The sequence below is a fragment of the Pipistrellus hanaki genome (assembly GCF_964339955.1).
Source record: "Pipistrellus hanaki genome assembly, chromosome: 9".
Classification (NCBI taxonomy): domain Eukaryota; kingdom Metazoa; phylum Chordata; class Mammalia; order Chiroptera; family Vespertilionidae; genus Pipistrellus; species Pipistrellus hanaki.
The window spans coordinates 11,308,061-11,327,256 of NC_140511.1; the positions used below are offsets into that span (position 1 = coordinate 11,308,061).

At 54.4% G+C, this 19,196-nt stretch overlaps 1 protein-coding gene across 6 annotated transcripts in view; it reads left to right on the top strand.

Annotated features, from left to right (window-relative positions):
- Positions 1-3,382, top strand: part of CADM1 (cell adhesion molecule 1) — a 337,249-nt gene extending 333,867 nt beyond the window's left edge. For all 6 annotated transcript variants that reach the window (XM_084893901.1, XM_084893902.1, XM_084893904.1 and 3 more), the window contains one exon: positions 494-3,382. In XM_084893901.1, coding sequence (XP_084750027.1) covers positions 494-612 — 119 coding nt within the window. In that variant the 3' untranslated portion in view covers positions 613-3,382. The remainder of the gene's footprint in view (positions 1-493) is intronic.
- Positions 3,383-19,196: the final 15,814 nt, after the last annotated feature.

Here is a 19,196-nt window from a genome sequence, read left to right on the forward strand (position 1 = left end):
AGGCACCAGTGGCTGTGGAGACAGGAGGCCAGGCTCGGTGAACCCCTCGAGGGGGCAGTGACGTCATCAGGGCCCTAATCCATTCACCGGCTAATTGCTCTTTCTTGCTTTGGTCCTCAACCATGTCTGTGCATCTATCTGGTCATTGGTCCTGGGCGTTGACTGTGTATGTGTTAGCCAGCCGCTCTCCAGCTTCTGCATTTTTAGCTCCCACCCACGTCTTCTCTGCCGGCATCCCCTGGTCATAATCACTGCTCTAATGTCTCATTTGCTGAATTATATCGCAGCGGTTCAGCCTTTGGAGTGGTGCCTTTGGAACCCCGGATCCCCATCTGTCTCACCCACCCCCCGCTCTCTCCTTCCGGCTGTTTTCTCCCCTCCGCCTCCTGCACACCACTGCGCTGATGATGGCCATAAAGCAAGTTGCCATCTCTGTACCACTTGACACAGAGGCCATCAGACAGTCACGGTGCTTTACCCCTTCATCTTGCAGGTACATACTTCACTCATGAAGCCAAAGGAGCCGATGACGCAGCAGACGCAGACACAGCCATAATCAATGCAGAAGGAGGACAGAACAACTCCGAAGAAAAGAAAGAGTACTTCATCTAGAGCAGCCTTTCCTTTCAATGAGGTGTCCCGCTGGCCCTATTTAGATGATAAAGAGACAGTGACATTGGAACTTGAGAGACATTCGTGTGATTTTTTTATGAATGGGTGGAAAGGCGCGAGACCTGGAAGGCTTGGGATTTGCTGTATAAAAAAAAATGTTCTTTGAAAAGTACACTCTGCTGATTGACACCTCTTTTTTTTGTGTTTTTTAAATTTTTATTTCCTTCTACCAAGTCAAACTTGGATGCTTGGATTTAGTTTGGGTAGACTGCAGAAAATTCTGTGCCTTGTTTTTTTGTTCGTGTGTTGCGTTCCTTATTTTCTCTTTGTGCGCATTTATTTTTCAAAAGCCTGTTTGATTTTTTCTTTTTTTCTTTTTCAAAATCTCCCCATTTTGGAATTTGCCTGCTGGGATTCCTTCGAATCTTCCTCCCTCCCCCTATTTTGCTATTGTTTTTACTTTTTTTTGTTTATTGCTGAAGTAACTGCTTTGTGTTCAAAATTCAGTTTCATAAAAGGAGAACCAGCACAGCTTAGATTTCATAGTTCAGAATTTAGTGTATCCATATGCATTCTTCTCTGTTGTTGTAAAGATTTGGGTGAACAAACAATGAGAACTCTTTGCTGCTGCCCATGTTTGAAATACGTAGAGCAGTGAAGACTAGAAACTTAGACTGTGATTCAGAAACTGTTCTGTTTGCTGTGGAACTACATTACTGTACAGGGTTATCTGCCAGTGAGGTGTGTCGCAACGAGGTGGAATCTGTCCGTAATTCTGTGTCTTAGACGGCTCATGTAGCGCCCCCACACTGTCCAGGGGGGTTGGGCTGGAAGGAGCTCCTCCTCTTCCGGTGCCCCGACAGACCTGGCAGGGAGGGCTGTTCCTTTTGTGTAAGTGGACCAATGTGAGTTGCCGCAGGAGGGGACACAGGGAGGGGGAGCGATAGTTCTGCTCCAGCTGTTTCTGTTCCAAATGACTCCATCCGCCTTCCCCAGTCGGCCTTACTTCTCACTCATTTGTAGGCAAGAGCAAGTCCGTGCGAAGGGAGCATGGCTGAGCGGGACAGGTTTCCCCTCTGTGCTCAGCCCGGAAAGGGTGGGATGTGGCCTGCATGTACTGTATATTACAGATATTTGTCATGCTGGGGTGCCCGACTCAAACCCGTGTGAGACTGTCCTTCCTTCCGACCGGGCTCGGCGAAGGCAGGAGGTCCAGGAGGAGGCCAGCGCTGTTCTCACGCTGGTCTGCGTGGACCTCCGAGCTCAAAAGGTCAGAGCAGAGGTGGGGAGCCGCATGCAGGGCTTTTCAGTTACTTAATCAGAACTCAGACGTGAGTGTTTTTATCTTTTTACCTTTCATACACTATCCTTGGCCTCTTTCCTCAGCCTTAAGAACCATCTGCCAAAAAAATTACCAATCCTCGCATGACAGCAGCCATAGTGCATAGCTACTAAAGAAGCCACCCACTGGAGGGCGTCGTGGGCGGAGCCTTGGGGAAAGGGGAGGAGTCAGTTGTTCTCTACATTTTCTGAAGGCGGTTACGTCTAGGAACCTAGAAGTAGCCCTGAAGAACAGAGACGAAACTCTTAACCAGGCGTCCTGGTGAGGCTCCAGACTCCAGAACGCAGTCCCTATGGAAAGATGGCATCAAAAAAGATAGATCTATATATATATAAATATATATTATATAACATTTTCAGTGAGTAACTTTGGATTTTGCAAGGTGCATTTTTACTATTGTTACATTATGTGGAAAACTTACGCTGATTTATTTAAAGGGGGGAGTGTCAACTCTTTGTTATTTGAAAGCGTGTTTATTTTTCTTGTCTTTATTTTAACCTTTGATAGAACCATTTGCAATACGGGGCCTTTGGGCGCGGACTGGCTCGAAAGAGGAGGCCCGCCCAGCAGCCCTGCCTCCCTCTCCCGTCCCGAGGCACTGACCCAGACAAAGGCCACAACCAACGTCCCTTTTTCACGGGATTTTATAACGTGCAGCTCTCTCCCGAGCCCTTAGCTCCCATTCCGACCTAGCGTGACCAGATCAAAGGGTGAGAATCACTGGGCATGTTGGCGACAGGGTTTTTTCAGTCGTTCTTTTGAGGAAAAAAAAACAAAAAAAAACGAAACGTAGCATCGCTCACAGAATTGGCATCTCCGTTTTGGGACCGCCCATCTTTCTGTTCTGAAAAGTGTACAGTAGTGCAGTGTTCCTGATGTAACTTTATGGCTTACAATGTTGACATGTCTCAGGTCCATGTGTTTCGATTGGTGTTTTTTCCGTCTCAGGTAGATTGCTAAGTGTAGGCCCCACACATTGGAAAAAATAAAAAATAAAACAAAGCAAAAACAGGAAATTCTGGATTTTAGTTGTATATTGGTTCATGTATTTTTCTTAAGTATACAGTGCACTGTTTGAAATGTATTGTTGAGTATTACTTTGTACAGGTCGGTCACTTTTTTAGAGTGAAGAAAGAACAAACTTGTTTTTTGTGTTTTTTAAAGGAATATAAAATAATGAAGGATGTATAATTGATGCCAAATAAGCTTGTTCTTTAGTCACACCGATGTCCTATCTCCCTCTAGGCCAGTTCTGTTGCTAAGGTGTCCATGGACGGTGTTACGGTGTAAGAAACTCCATATCCATATGTCCCATTCGCATTTTGTATTGGTTCATGTATACCATTTTTACAAAAGAAAAAAAAAAGAAAAAAAGAAGTACTATAAGGTATCTGTCTTCTTAATAAAAAAATTAATGTTACAAAGTGATCCTTTAATCTCATTATGGACTTTTTAACTAATGATGCTTCACGTGCGAGAAGAGACGGGCCCGGTCCGGCTTCCTCCCCAGGACCTGGCGGACCGGAGTGGGGTGCTCTGATCGGACCTCTCCCGCTTCCCCCGCTCATCCTTCCTGTCCTGTTCTCTCCTCCTCAGTGGCCAGGCGGGCCGGGTGCCTGGCAGCGCGGATCAGCGGTTTGTGCAGGTGCGGGATGCAGCGGCCAGCCAGCTGGGATGGGCCCGCCCTCCGTGGACCCGCTCCGCCCCTCCCCACCCCCCCACCAACTTCACTGTGTTGGCTGCTCCACCTGTCTCTTACTTCGGGGTTCTGTGTCTTAATAATCCATTCTGCCTTCTTCATTTCAAGCTCTCTCCTTTAACGGAAAGACGTGCTGCTGCGAGGGACTGGCCGGCCGCCCACAGAAGATCGTTCTCACTTGCTGTCTAGGCTGCGGGGCCCTCCGGCCCGTGCACTGCGCGCTCCCATCTGTCCTTGCCTTGCAGGCTGGGGTGAGCCGAGGCTGGGCTCCCGGGGCCGAGCTGACAAATGCGCGGATATGTCTGAGCTGCCTGGCGTGCCCTTTTCCCTCCAGGCTCCCAGGGTTCGCTCTCCCCTCTCTGGGCAGGGCCTGGGGAAAGGCAGCCGGAGACCAGGTGAGCTCTAGAAAAGCCAAAGGCCAGGTATCTCATTTCAGCATCCTCCCTTCCGGCCTGTCTCTTGCCCGTCTATAAAAACCAGTCGCCCAGATGTGCAGCGGCGAGCCCCTGCAAGAAACACGGCGTCGGTCCCACCACCCCCGGCAGCAGGAGGTGGCCCTCAGCCGGGGCCCAGCCAGCATGTTAGAAGGGAAGTCAGTGAAGATGGCTCTCCGGAGGAGCCGGGGCCCCAGCCGGACCTCAGAGGAGTCTCCAGGACAGGGAATGAGCCGCAGGGGCCCAGGGCAGTGAGCCCAGCGGCCTCGGCTTGCATGGGTAAATAAAGGGCAATGGGATAAGGTGTGGAAGGTGGGGCAGTCTTATGGCTCAAGGAGTGGAAATGCCAGGGGCCTCTGTCCCATCACAGCTGTGTGGACCGTCTGCTGGAGGGGATGCTGAGGAGAGATGGAAACTGCATCCTGAGGGGGGCCCGGCCTGCTCCACCCTGTTAGCCGAACCTCGGGTCTGTGGGCACATTACATGCTCTTGAACTTGCCTTTGACCCTTTCTCTTCACCATTTGGCAGTGCTGTTATTCCAGACCCTGGGTAGTCACATGGTATGTTTAGTGCCACCCCCGCCCCGTCTGTAACATGAGGTGGGAGTTTCAGCTGAAACCTGGCAGAGACCCAGGAAGTCCCTGCCCAGCGGCACACGGCGGGCGAGCCTGGCCGCACATTCCCTGTGAGTTCCACGGGTATGTGCGTGAGAAGGTGCCAAAAGAGCCCAGGCTAGCGGAGCTTAATGCATTCCTGGGCCTTTGTTCGGTCTGGGAGGGAAGTGGCCATTTCCTCCGGGGAGTTTTCCAGTGTTTGGGCTGCCTGCCTTCCCCAAATATGTCACCTGGAGCCCTCAGGTGAAGTGCACATGTGAACTGGCGTCTCTCATTGTCCCGACTACATGAAGTGGAATTCTTACCCTGCCCGGCCCGACTCGAGAGGTGTTCCTTTGATTCTGTCGTCCAGAACCTTAGAGCGGCCTGCAGCCTGCACACTACAGACTGCACAGGGGAGGGCGCGCTGCAGTATAAAATCCTGCCCAAGGCAGATACGCACACCTTTTTTTCCAGGACTCAAGGGTCCAGCCCTCAGGCGGGAATAACTGGCAGCAGGATCCTTTCAGAGTGGAATGTGCATCCACAGCCACACGTGAATTGTTTGGAAATGTTTCCGAAGGAAGCCCTTGGCTGTCCTGACCCTGCCCAGGAGGAGGCAGTAGGGATGGTGGCCACCACCCAATGACCTTGGGGGCCCAGATGTGAAGTCAACGTGGGCACACCAGACATGAGCGAGTGGCACTGATTACAGGGAGGCTAGGCAGCACCTGGTGCGTGTCTCCCTCGTCCTTAGCCACCAAGTCTGTGTCTCAGACCGTGACATCTGTGAGTCCCTCCTCAGCATGAGCAGCTTTCAGGTTGGCCTGGAAGAAGTCAGCCTCCAGCCCCAAGTTCCGTGCTGTTAATCCCGTCATTCTCCGGGGCCCATGGGGGGTGGCATCCTGGGTAATGGCTAAGCAGAGCCATGTGAGGGGCCTTCCGAAGGCGGTATGGCATGGGAGAGGAAACCATATTGCTCACCTTACCTGTGTTTATCTCAAAACTGTGAGATATGCCTCTGATAGGATTTAATGCACCCACATCACACACCCACCAACACACACACCACCACCACCACCACATTAACGTGTGCTCAAATCAGGATGCAAGGGTAATATGAGTGCCCCAAAACGAAGGCTTGAAAGCAAGAATCTTCTCAATTCATGTGGTCCAATCCTCCACTTCCAGGTTCTTTTTGTACACAGGAAATTATATTTGTTTTGATTTTTATATTTTTTTAATGTTTCGTTCCAAAATAAACATAAAATGTATACTGCCCCTAGTGGCCAGTGCTGGGAAATACAACTCCAGCCTCATTTAAATTTGTAAATCATTCCTACAAGGAACCTGACTTCCAGTCGCTGGCTCTTTGGGTCTCCACCTGCACAACCACCCTCAGCTACCATTCACCTCCGACCTATTCCTTCAGGGTGCTGGGCTGTGGGGCGGTGATGCTGGGAAAGGCATGCTCCGGGCCCAGCACTCCTCCAGGTGCCCTCCAACCCCACAAGGCTCACAGCCGCCTTTCAGCCTCCAATCACCTTCCCTAAGTGCCATCTTCCTCAGGTTAATTAACCACCAGACGTAAACTTGCTGTCAGCAGCAGGAAATGCATCCTGAAGTCAGCAATGTTACGATTGCAGCTCCTACTACTGTTTATCCTGCGTTAGTGTTTACTTAGGGGGGGGGAGAATTGATCCAAAATAGATATTTTAGTCTTCCAGGGCTGGTGTTGGAAGAGCCTAATGCAAGCCTTTGATAGCAAGCAAATATTTAAATCCCTTAGTGGTTGCTGAATGTTGAAATGTGCGGCTTCATCCCTCCTCTTGGTTTGTTTTCTCTATAGTCGAGTATTTCATCGTTAGACTTGCACGGGATGCTGGCAGGCTCAAGTTCAGCTAATCCACAAAAGCTGCTTGCCCAGACACTGCAGACCTGATTAAAAAGTGTTGCTATGGAAGGAAGTCTTCGCACTAATCAGCCTTTGTTAGCTAGTGACCGAATTACTATCCATCTCTCTCTCTCTCTCTTTCTCTCCCTCTCTCTAGGCCCGTTCTCTCTAACCTCTCCCAGAATAAAGTGATGGGGCAGCCATAGTGTTGCAATTAGGAGCATGAATCTTTTATCGTTTGGACAAGGAAGGGAAAATGCCATTCCTGTCAACCGAAATGTCCTACTTGGGTTTTTGCTCCTGCTTCCCTGCCAAAGCTCATTGCTGCTGCTGAAAGCGTAAACCATTCACAGCTGTTCTTGATGGCTTGATTCTTAACACAGCCAGAAATGTAGCCCGGGAGATGCTTAAGACAGTTTATGGAAAATAATAATTTCCTTGCAGAGACACCAAGGCATGGAGAAGGCGTTGCGTCCTGTTAGACCCAGCCAAGATCACCAGTTTCCTCCCTTTCTGCCTTTAGTTACAAAGGCGATTGCTTAAAAAAAAAAAAAAAACAAAAAAAACAAAAAAAAAAAAACACGCAGGGCCTCTTCACTCCTCTGTGCTTTCCCGGTTGGTTTCTATCCGCACCCACAACCTCTGGCTGTGACCGCCATTGTCTCGCCACTCACCTCCAGCAGCCGGGAGACCGGGACGAAGCAGTGCCTACCTACCTACGGGAGTAGCACAGAAAGGAAGCTGCGGAGCGGAGAAAAGCCCGGGAGAGCTCGCCGAGGAGACCTGAGCCTGGGCCCACCAGCCCGGGGGCTCCAGAGACGGGTGGCCAGCCCATCCAGCACCAGGATGGGTCCTTCCCTCGGTGGCATCCCCGTGTGGCCATCGGGAAGGCCAAGGAGTGGTGCCATTAGCTCAGCTAGCTTCAGCTCTGCAGCCCCATCACCGCGCTGCCTCTCGGGCCCAGCCTTAGTTAGCAACCTCTGAGAACGAAGCCCCCTCCGGCAGGCCAAGGGGGCGTGGCCGCTTGGTCACAAACGCTTGGGAGGAGGCGAGGATGAAAGAGCAAACAAATGGTACATCACTGGGTTGCAGCTTTCAAGCTGTTCCTGCCAATGTATGTCCAAAGCCATGTGCTTCTTCACCCCCGAGTGCCTCCCTCCCCAGCCGTGCCCGGAGGGGAAGTGGAGGCAGGCACCGGCCACACCTCTGGCCCTCCCTCTCCAGTTGCAGCCCAGCAGCCGCTTCTCCCCCACTGTTTTCCTTCTCAGCTTCTCCTAAATGGAATCCATTAATCATACTAAATTGTGCAGTGATTCTGTGATAGGGAGAGTGCTGATGGCAAAAATCATTCTCCTTTGTTGTGCCAGGCAGGCAAAAGGCAGAGGCATTAGCTCATTGCCCTGCCTGGCTCCTTGCAAATGCTGACCGTGTGTTTGCCCACGCAGCTGCCTCTCCGCACACGGCTTATTTTAGGCCTGGGCGGAGGCTCTCCCACTGTTGACAGAAAAGGAGGCGCCCAGACACCTCTTCCTGACGGTAGGGACTGCCGGTGAGACATGTCTCTGGCCACTCCCTGAAGCCCTTCCGAGGGAGGGCCCCAGGTCAGGGCAGGGGTGCCCGAGGGGGGAGGTCATGAGTGAGCCGGTTGGCGGGGGACACGGCGCCCCCCAACACGCTTCTGCCAGCTGAATTTCAGAAGCAGCCAGGTGTGGGTACCAAGGAGGCATTTTGCCTTTCAAAACGTGATGCCTGCTTCGCGTTCGACAAGCCTCTTTGTAAGCCACCCCTTCTGAATTAGAATCATTTTCCAAAAGCTCTTAAGCTCTGATTAATGCCGGGACTGTTTTTAACAATCAGCCTGCCAGTCTGCGGCAGCGGCATTGTGGAGGACGGGGAGTGCTCACAGGCCAGCCAGGAGTTTGTTGACAACAAAACCCGAGAGAGCCCAGCCAGGCGGCCACAAAGGACCGAAAAGCAAAGGAACCGTTTGGGCTTAGCGGACTCCCTGCTCCCAGCATTTCCCTCTGAAAGTCTGATTGAACGCACACAATGCACTCAGGAGCCGGCTGCGAGCATGCCTAGGTGAGCGGCTGCCAGCCTGGCTTTTGTGTGAACAAGTGAGCAACACGTGTGGAGGCCCTGGTTTATTTATGGACGCACGTGGCTCGCTCACATCACCCTCAACACGGCCAACATCAAAGACCGGGGAGGAAGCACGGCTGCTTGGCTCTGGGCGGCTTCCTCCCAGGAATGCTGAGCAAGGCCGGGCCGGCCACAGGGCTCCAGCTCCGGGTGACGGGTGACCCAGCGAACTCGGTGTGATGGGTAGATGTGTGTCTCCGTCCAGCCCCTCCGCTGCACTAGCAGTTCCATTGCAGCACTGCCCAAGGAGAGCAGCTTCTGAGGTAGCTTGGCCCGCTCATTAGCTAACGTCCAGTAAACTCCTGCCAACCGGAATCAGACAGGAGCCCCGCCCTGGCTCAGCACGGCCTTAGGGATGCCGGAGAAGTTCCCTCACGGTCCCTGTGGACTTCCAGGCCCTGCCTTCAGAGGCTGACTGAGTAGATGACTGGTGTTTGCTCTCTGGGTCCTGCTCCTGCCTCGGCGAGGAGGGTCCCAAAGGAAATCGTAATCTACCAGGGACCCTCCGCATCCCCACTCTGCTCACTGAGATTCTGAAGGGCCTCGGGGGGATTGCATCCCCGCTAGCACAGCGCCTGCCTTAAGATCAGAGGCTTTGAGGAAATGAGCCTGCTCCAACCACGTTCTCCATTAATAGCACCTTCAGTCACTCAACCTAGAAAACTGGGAGTTGTTGTAGATCCCTCCCTCTTCCCAGCTCCCCTTTGCCTGGCTCCCAGTTCCTGCCCACAGCCCCCCCCCCCCCACACTCCCCCCAACTCCACCCAGCCTCCCCAGTCCCATGGCCCTGGCCTGCCCAGGCCCTGCCTCCAGCCACAGGAATGCAACAGCCCAACCTCCAGCTTACACTGTGTGAAACAGGGTCCCTCCGCTGACCGGAAACTGCTCCTGGTGACCTCTAATGGCTGCATGCACCCAAATCCTCACCCTCTCCCATCAGTTCAGTCTCACCAGGTGACCCCTGCCCAGGCCCTTCTCACTTCCATTCGCACCTCTGTGCCTTTGAGGATTCCAGAAGAGTCCTCCCTCCCTGGAGGCTTCTGAGCTTTCCCAACCTGAGAGTCACACTTTCCTTAATGTGTGTCCTTATCACATTCCTGAACCGTGTGCTCACCTCTCTGTCTCCTTCAATAAAACCCTAAGTTCCTTGACAGGAGAGATTGTGTCTGATCCCACTGAGTCCCCCAGCCATGGCGGGATCTGAGTCTGTGCCCAGGAAGTGGTCAGAGAGGGTTTGTGCCATCCTCTCAGCGGGCCGTCCCTTCCCCCGAAGCCGCTTGCTTTCTTCTTCCTTAACCGGCGATGCCAGTTTCCTGAACCCCTCTGTCTGCTGGGTTACACGGATCGGGTTGGTTTTGATTCTGCTCCCTGCTGTCCCCATCAGCACCATGGCCCCCGTCTCTCCTTCCTTCTCTCTCTCTGGGTTGTTTTAAGGTCAATGTGGACGGTTCCCATGTCCTGTAAACACGTCAGGGCTCCAAAATGCAGAGAAGAAAACTATCAAACAAAAGGATTAAACGTTTAATTAAAAACCTCCAAACCCATGTTTGCAACCAGCACACTGCAACCAACCTAAACTGGTAAGGATGTGTAGATTGTGTTCGATGCGGGTTATAACGTATGTTATATAATTCGGAACAGAGCCTCTGTCCAAAGAAGTCCTAGAGCCAGCAGAGGTTTTGAAACAGCCCCACCCCTCTCTTTTCTTTTGCTCCTTCTTTCACCCTCTCGCCCTCTCATCTCTCCTTCTCTGGGTTTTGCACCCCAACCCTGGGCAGACAGACCGGGCCCAGGAGGGGGCCGGGGGCAGCCGCCAGCTCCGGGTTTGTGTGTGATGCTGGGAGGGTGGCCATGAGCTCTGACTCCCGGAGCTGGCAGCTGGGCTTGGATCCGTCCCACGACCTTGGGCAAATTGCTTCCTCCCAGGGCCCCGCTCTCCATCTATGAAGAGCCTCCGTCCCAAATTGGTTGGTTATTTGTCTGTGAAGCGCGCTGACATCCCAGACCCAGGCATGGGGACAAGCAAAAATACTGCTGCTGTTACAGTGCGTTTAAGACCCCCAATAAAACGTGTTGCCAACTCTTGGAGCTGAAAATGTAAAAGCTGTAATAACTGACGACTGATGCCACTGTTGCTTTACGTTTACAGTATCCTTGCCTTGCTGAGATCACCCCATTTTTTCCCTTTTTCTTTAAAAAAAGAAACGAATAAAGGTTCCTTTGTGAAGAATGGATTTCGCTTAGTAAATAATTTTGACTTGTGTGATTACTTCTGTGACTTCTCCCTAACAACTTGGCGTCGCTGAAAACGCCTCCCCACCCCGTCCCCCCGTCCTGCGGCTCCCCGAAGTAATTGTGCGATTAGGGAGAGGCGGCGGGGCGCCCCGCTTCCCTGTGTCCGCGCGGGGCGTCTGGCCCGGACTCCCCGCTCGCCGGGGCGGGCGAGCCAGCCTGTTATTAAAAAAACAATTATGCTGTTAAAAACTCCGAGCTCCACAAGTGCGGAGCATCGATTGGGAGCGCCGGTCAGTTATCACCAGAAGGTCCTGACAACACACTAATAGGTTTTTCTGAAGATCCAATCACATTTTCTAGGCAGAGGCTTGAGGTGTTCCACATGGGATAATGCTTGTCCTGGCTGGTATCGATTTCAGCGCCGCTCCTCTCCCCTCCTGCCTCACTCCCTCCTGCTGCTGCCACTTTTTTTCTTTTGTTTTTTGCAATAAAGACTTGAGCTTTGTATTCCACGTCCACAGTGTGAGGAAGGGGGAGGAACCCCCAGAGCCCGCTGCCCAGCCAGGGCCTCTCTGCACTGCCTCCTTCCCTGCTCCAGCCTTCCCCTCAGACACGGCATCGCTGCCTCCGGTTCTGCCTCCTCTGACCTTGTGGGTTGTATTCTCACAGCTGCCCTCACACAGCAGCCCTCGTAGAGAGACTTAGTTAGAAAAGTCACAGAGGCTCCCCATTGCCCAGGGAGGTGGACTTCCTGGCAGGGGAGGGTGTTGGTCTGCAGGTGAGTGTGTGTGTGTGTGTGTGTGTGTGTGTGAGTGTGCCTGTGATTGTGTGTGTGTGTGTGTGTGTGTGTTTGGGGGTGGGGGCCCACAGAGAGGCAGGGCGAGCAGACACAGTTGTATAGATTGTTCCCTTGACCAGAGTGTCAGATTTAGGGGGTGCCCAGGGACCAGAAGCCACTTACTCTCTGCTAGCCAAGCCCAGTGCCCTGGTGCCAATGGCATCTGGGAGGAAGGCTTGCCATCTTTAATTCACACAAACATGCAGTATGGCCCACGGTGGCCTGGAGACAGGTGGCGGAGGCCCAGCACCGCCGGGGTCCCAGGTAGCTCACTCTTGCACCCTGTCTATCTGGGCCCCGGCCACACCCCACAAACACCCTTGATGGCCGCACTAGCAACTTCACACACGTCTCACCCGGCCCCACCCTTAGGAAGGACTGCTGTTGTGCTGGTGTGTCAGGCTTCCCGGATGTAAGAAGCAGGCATGCACCCCGCAGCCACTGCTGCCTTCACCTCGCCAGGACCCTCCAGGGCTGGGCGGGGCCACGTGGCTGCCTCTGCCTGTGCCCTCTCTCTTGCTCCTCCCGGCCTCTGGAAGAACAGCCTTTGTCACCAGCGGACTTGGGTTCATCCCAGCATTCCCACTTAAGCCAGTCAACATTGGGCAAGTCTCAGAGTGTGTTCTTCCTCCTTAAAATGCCCACCTCACAGCAGAGTTGCGGGCTTGGAGATGAAAATGCATCAGCAGACTGCAGGCTCCAGGAACCTAATTCCCGGCTTCCCACCCTGCCCGGGCCCCTGAACAGGGTGGCAGCAATAGCCCCTGGTCTGCCTGCAGCGGTCCTCCCTCTCAGGGTGTGCTCCTCTGCTGCCTGTGCCGCATGCAGGGTTGCAGGGTCAGGCTTGCACTTGTCCGCAGTCCCCAGGGCCTGCAGGAGCTGAGCACAGCGGCCATCCACGACCCCTGACCTCCTGGCGGCGACTGCTGCACCGTTGTCTGTCTCCCCGCACTTCCCACCAGGAGAGACTTACACAGACTCACAGAACACAGGCCGGCAGCACCTCGGAGCTTGTCTGGTACACCCCCTGTATACCCCTCTCTGCAGCAACACCCCGAGAAGGACCAAACAGCCCCAGGCGAGGTGTTTGTTACCGACCCCCCTCCCCAGGTGTGGGTGACTGACCCATTCCCAGGTGTCAATGACTGACCCCCTTTCCAGGTGTCAATGACTGACCCCCTTTCCAGGTGTGGGTGACTGACCCCCTTCCCAGGTGTCAATGACTGACCCCCTTTCCAGGTGTCAATGACTGACCCCCTTTCCAGGTGTGGGTGACTGACCCCCTTCCCAGGTGTCAATGACTGACCCCCTTCCCAGGTGTCAATGACTGACCTCCTTCCCAGGTGTCAATGACTGACCCCCTTTCCAGGTGTGGGTGACTGACCCCCTCCCCAGGTGTCAATGACTGACCCCCTTTCCAGGTGTGGGTGACTGACCCCCTCCCCAGGTGTGGGTGACTGACCTCCTTCCCAGGTGTCAATGACTGATCCCCCTCCCCAGGTGTGGGTGACTGACCCCCTCCCCAGGTGTGGGTGACTGACCCCCTCTCCAGGTGTGGGTGACTGATCCCCACCCCCCACTTCCCACCCAGACCCTCAACCAGGTAAAAGGGGCACGCTCCTTACCATCTCTCACCAGCTGCACACTGCAGGCCAGTGGCCCTCCGTGCTGGAGGCACCTGGAGCTCTTTAAAAATTTGGATTTCAGGCTCCACCATCTTAGGGATTCTAAGTTTGGGGGCGGGGCCTAGCAGGGGCTGCATGCCAGGCCCTGTCTGAGTGGTCACCTGCCCACCCATGGGTGCACATTATTTCCTGGTGGGAAAAGCTGAGCCCGGAGCGGTGAGCCTGCTTGCTCAGGGTCACACAGCTGGTCAATATCGAGGCGAGGCAGGGCTTACCCCAGACACTGTGACTCTAGTCCTCACTCCTAACCACCATCCTCACTGCCTCTTTAAAAAAAAAAAAAAAAAAATGGAATTTTTAGGGGAACAAAGTGATCAGAGACCAAAAGGGTGAGTGAAATAGAGGGGCCCAGGCTCTGACTCTGAGCAGACTGCCCTTGGGAACCATCGGTGGATCATCCATGTTACAGCCATCCGCCCCAGCCAGGCGAAGGCAGACCCTCACGGCTGAGCCAGGTGGCACCAGGACCCCCCACAGCCTGGCCGGGAGCGTCTCTGTCCCCTCCACCAGCACCTGCATGCCCCTGCCAGCGAGGGCCCGGCCGGAGCTCCCCATGGCACACAGGTCCCGCTCAGGGAGGCCCTCGGAGCTACACTGAGGCCTTAGCAGGGGCATCTCCCTGCCAAGAGGACCCCGTGGGTCGGGGGAGCGTGCCCGAGGCTGTCCTCACGGGGCTTCCGGCAGGCAGGAGGCCGCCCTGCCCTGCCCTGCCCGCTCCGCGTCCACCAGAAAGCCAGGAAGTGTGCCCGAGCACCAGGACGCAGATGGCAGAGGATGCCTGTGTCTACAATATTCATGAAACGGGAGCAGGGCGGTGCAGCGGCTGAGGCTCCGGTCCCAGGCAGGGAGGCGCAGCCCTGTGTGGTGAGCAAGACTGCAATTGCGGTAGCTCCAATTTACTAACCATTTGCAGAAGATTACATACCTCTCACGTGTCATCCTCTCCTCATCTCACTCTAATGAGCACGGTGCTATCTGTATGTGTAATTTCAGGGCGGGGGGGAGAGGGGCGGGGAAGGAGAGACACAATTTCTAGCCCAGGAGGCAAAGTCGTAGCTAATACATGAGCATCCAAATTACGGAGAGGGGGTGTAATTGTGAGAGCTACCGCTCAAGTCATTAGAAGCCCCTTCCCTCCCTTCCTCCTTTCCACACGGTAAAGCAGATACGCAGGGAGTCGGCTCCTGTGACAGCCAACGTTCCCTCCAAGATGGCAGCCTCCCCTGGAGCCTGGGACAGCAGGGGAAGATGTGTCTCTGCCGACCTTCCCTGCCAGCTGCTCTTGCATGAGGAGGGTGGTGAGTCAGACCAGTAGGAGAACTCCCAGGAGCCAGGTTGCTGGGAAGCAGGCCTTCCCTAAAAGCCTACCGCTAGGAGGGACTTAGGAGTGAGTTAGTGAACCCATCTCTACCTCCGTGTCATCACCTGGTGGGGCAGGTGGGATAGTCATGCTGCCTAATTCGTATTTTTATTTTTTATTGAGACCTTCTATGCGCCTGGCACTCTTTTATGTGCCAGGGAGACAGAGTTGTGAAAAATGGATGTTTCCGCTCTAGTGAAGCTGAGACTTTCCTGGGGAAAGGAAAGCTGATTTGTACTTGGTAGGCGGGATTACCGGACAAGGTCAGCTCCTGCCGCTGCAGGACAAGGGGCGAGCGGGCACTCTCCGGGCGACAGGCCTGACTGCCAGACTCCGGACCTGGGGAAGGCCTTGAGGTGGCTGCCCTGCCTGTGGGGCCGGCCCAGCACCCAGGCCGCCTCCCTCTTCCACGGGTTCCCTTCCTGAGGCGGGGTTTGCCTGTGAAGTCTGAGTGACATCACAGGCTTAGGAAGAGGCAGCAGCTGCCAGCCCCGCTGGAGAACGAGGGTGGCTGAGAGTCCACACCAGTGCTCTCTCCGGCCGGGCGAGCTGTGTCCCTGGCTGATGTTAAAAAGACCGTGGGTCACCCACCCGTCCAGTCACCAGGGCAGCTAAGGGACCCAAGGAGGAGGTCAGAGAGCACAGCCAGTAGGGAGACCACATTTGCAAACCTGGACACGTCCCTCGGGAATGCCTTCCCTGCTTCCCATCTGCAATGCACAGCAGGACTGGGCCGTGGGAAGAAGGAGGTGGGGGGTGGATAGAGACACTCGGCTGTGCTTGTCCTTTCTCTTGTGACACATCAGCCCCCATGAGTTGGGTGAAGCTGAGAAGCGGGGCATGAAGAATAGCCAAAGCCTGGCGATCAGTGTCAGAACCTCTGTTGTGCACCTACTGTGCGCTGCATCCTCAGCCAGAAGTGTCCTGGCACAGAGTTCAATCCCTGACCCCTGGAATGGCAGGGAAGGGTGATGGCACCCATCTGTATGGAGCCTTTTCCTATCCTCGACCCTCTCCCTACCTCCCCCCCCCCTACTCTCCTGTTCTCCCTTCCATGCTCACCTAATTGCCTCTCAACTGTGTGAGGGCTCTGCTCACAGATCTTGTCAATCACACCTGTCTGCTTGCACACACACACACACACACACACACCTGTCTACTCTTTCCTGCACTCCAACCGTTGGCTTGCTCTCCATCTCCCCCCTCTCTCTCTCTTACATGAGCACAGATACCTGGATGCAGGCCAGGAGAAGCTCCATGAAATCAGCAGGTATTGAAACCCATGCTGGGAGGAAGGGGTGTGGGCTGGAGGCGAGGCGGCGCTAGCTCCTCTCCACCCCCCACCCCCACCCTCTCAGCCGCCTCAGGAGCCAGGGCCTCCAGCCTCTTCACCACCCGAGGGAGTGTGGACTATGGACTTTGGTGGAAAACGCTGCCTCCCTTCTCCCCAGTAGGAACCTTTGTATTAATCAGCAAATTTGAGCGGTGCCCCTTCCACACCCAGCCCCCGTGATTTGACAGGCTTCTCCCCAATCTCTTAATAGCTGGCTCTGGTTTCTGCTTGTGTGTGTGTGTGTGTGTGTGTGTGTGTGTGTGTGTGTGTGTATACACTCGCGCGCATGCACGGGTGCACAAGTGTGTGCAAAGGTCCACCAGGTAAGTACATGAAGGGGGAAAGGAGAGGAGAATCTGGGCTAAATATGGAAAGTAAAAGAAGGAAGAAAGAGAGGAAGGAAGGAGATTAGGGAGGGAGGGAAGAGGGGAGGAGGAGTAAGAAAGGAAGGGAGGGAAGAAAGGGAGGAAGGGAGGGAAGAAAGGCAGGAAGGGAGGGAAGAAAGGAAGGGGGAGGGAGGGTGCTGGGTTCCCGGTGCAACGTCAAATTCACGGCTGGCAGAGCGGGTGTGCGGCCCACTGGCTGTGAGTTTGACATGCTTGATGTACACTAATCACCTGCATTGGTGATGGACTGTGTGGCCCCTCCCTGTCTTCTCAGAGTTGTTGTCCATGCAGGATGACCTACCTTCCCAATTTGCCTGGAAATAAGGAGGCTCCTGGGACTTTTTCGGCCCAAACCTGGACCTCTTGGTGATGTTGGACCACCCATTTCTGTCCCCCATCAGCCGTGCTTTAGAGTAAGGCCTTGTCTCTCCAAAGCTGGTTCTGGAGGACCAGATGGAGCTGGCTCTTGGGTGGTGGGAAAGGACCACATTACAAACAAAACGGAGACCTCTTGTTTCTCCGGCCCTGCATTTGTACCTCCGCGGCTGTCTTTCAGAGCGGCAGTTGTTGGGGCCACTGCAGGGGGTGGCATGCTAAGAGCAATCACAGCTACCACCACAGAGGGCTGAGCTACAGCAGGTGTAGCTCCCAGCGCCTGGGGGCCTAACCCTTTCACCTTCCTAACCAGCCTTGCGGAGCTTTACTGCTGTGGCCAGTTATGGCTGAGGAGACTGAGGATAAAGGAAGTCACATCCCCAAGACAGAGCCAGCTGTCCGGTGGGGGTTTGCCCCTGGCAGTCTGTCTCTAGCTGCACTGCCCCCTTGCTCATCTGCAGCCAGGCCTCCCTCTGAGCCCTGGGCCTGGGGGCCCCATCCAGCACCCAGAAGCATGTCTGTCATGGGTTCTTATGGGAACCAGTGGGTTGATGGAAGCCGGGGCAGTGGGCTTTTATCTGGCAGTCACATGATCTGAGAGTGCTGCTCCTGGTCAGAGGGCCAGGGCGAGGGCTTGGGTCCTTAGAGCCACTGAGGCGCTGAAAGCATCCAGGCCATTCATGGGGCTGCCCAGGACCCAGCACAACTCCCGGTCCTTCCAGGGCTGATGGCCCAACCTCGCTCCCAGGGCTTAATGGTCTGCTCCTCCCGCTGTCATGTGGCCTCTCAGCAGCATTCTCCAAGCCCCAAGCAGGAGCAAAAGGAATATTTGATCACAGGTGGCTCTGGCAGCCCACAGCCTCTGAAGTCCCGGGCCAGGTGCTTCCTGCACTGGGAGCACTGAGGCCTCGCGTCCGTGTCCACAGCCCCAGGCAGGCTCTGCAGCCGCCCCTGAAAAGCCAGAGCGACCTACTTCTCCGTGAATGCGTCCCTCCAGGAGAGTGGTGAGCAGTTGGCTCCCACCAGGCTGCCTGGAAATGCTCAGCGCCCTCAGGACCCACCTCCCAGCTCCTTTCTCACAAGAGAGGCAGCGTGCCTCGGGAGGGGTGTGACTTTTGAAACCAGCCAGATGTGGGTTCAGATTCAACCCCCATATGTAGCTCATGTTGACTTTGGCAAAGCCAGACTCTTCGGGTGCTTGTGTTAGGGATGAACACCACCTGCGGGTCTGAACCCAGGTCAGAGGAAGCCCTGTATCCGGGCGGGGGTGTGCCCAGCGGCAGTAGGAGCCTAACAATGCGGCTGGTCAGGAAGCTCAGGGGGGTCCATCCACGCCCTCCGAGGAGGCACACAGTCCACAGTCGATCCCCGACTCCTATATTGCTGTGATTCTTCCACTTCTGGAGAAAAGGATGTTTCAAAGCTTCCTGTTGCATCCAATTTCATGTTTTACCAACTCTCCTTTGTGGTAATTCTTCTTTCGGTCTAACCCGAGTCCCTCATGCTGCAATTCAAGTTGATTGTCTTTTGCCCTCTTTTCAGAAGAGACTGAGAGATCTGCCATCTCCTGAGCTCCCTGGGAAGTCCCTCTCTAGAGAGCCACCTGAGAAGGCACATGGACATTCTTTTAATTCTTATCAGCTGAGCCCAAGGGCACTGGCAGAATCCTGTTATCAGTACTGATTTCTTAATCCATGTGCTTGGAATGAGGAACAAATTAGACCTTGACTCACCCAGGTCTTCATTTGCTAAATCTTGTACCAAAAAATGAGGAGCTTACCCAGATTTTGATGAATAGGATCTGGACACACCCTAAACTCCTTTTGACCTTAAACTCCCCTTTGGAAGCCAATAAATATGCTGTGTTGTCTGTGGTGAGTGTGACTATCTCTCCATCAGAGAGATGGCACCCACCTAGCTCCCAGCTTTATGAATCTATTTCTGCCTCTTGTCTCTTTCTTTCTCTAATTTCTTAATCCTCAGCTCCTCCCCCCAGGAACCTGTCGTTTTTCCTTGTGGGTCTTGGAAAAAGGAGAAACACCACATCCCTCCCAATGGCAGTGCTGCTCCGGGCTATGCCTGTCAAGGCATAGCCATGGGTGTCAGAGCTGGGCCTCAGCCAGACCTGCACAGGGGCATCTGTGGCAGGTGTGGGGACCAGGACCAGTGCCTCAGATTCCATCCATCTGACTCCACAAATTGCACCTGCTTGCCTTCTCTAAATTCTTTGCATTCTAGAACTTTCTTGGATTAAAAGAAGAGTGGGG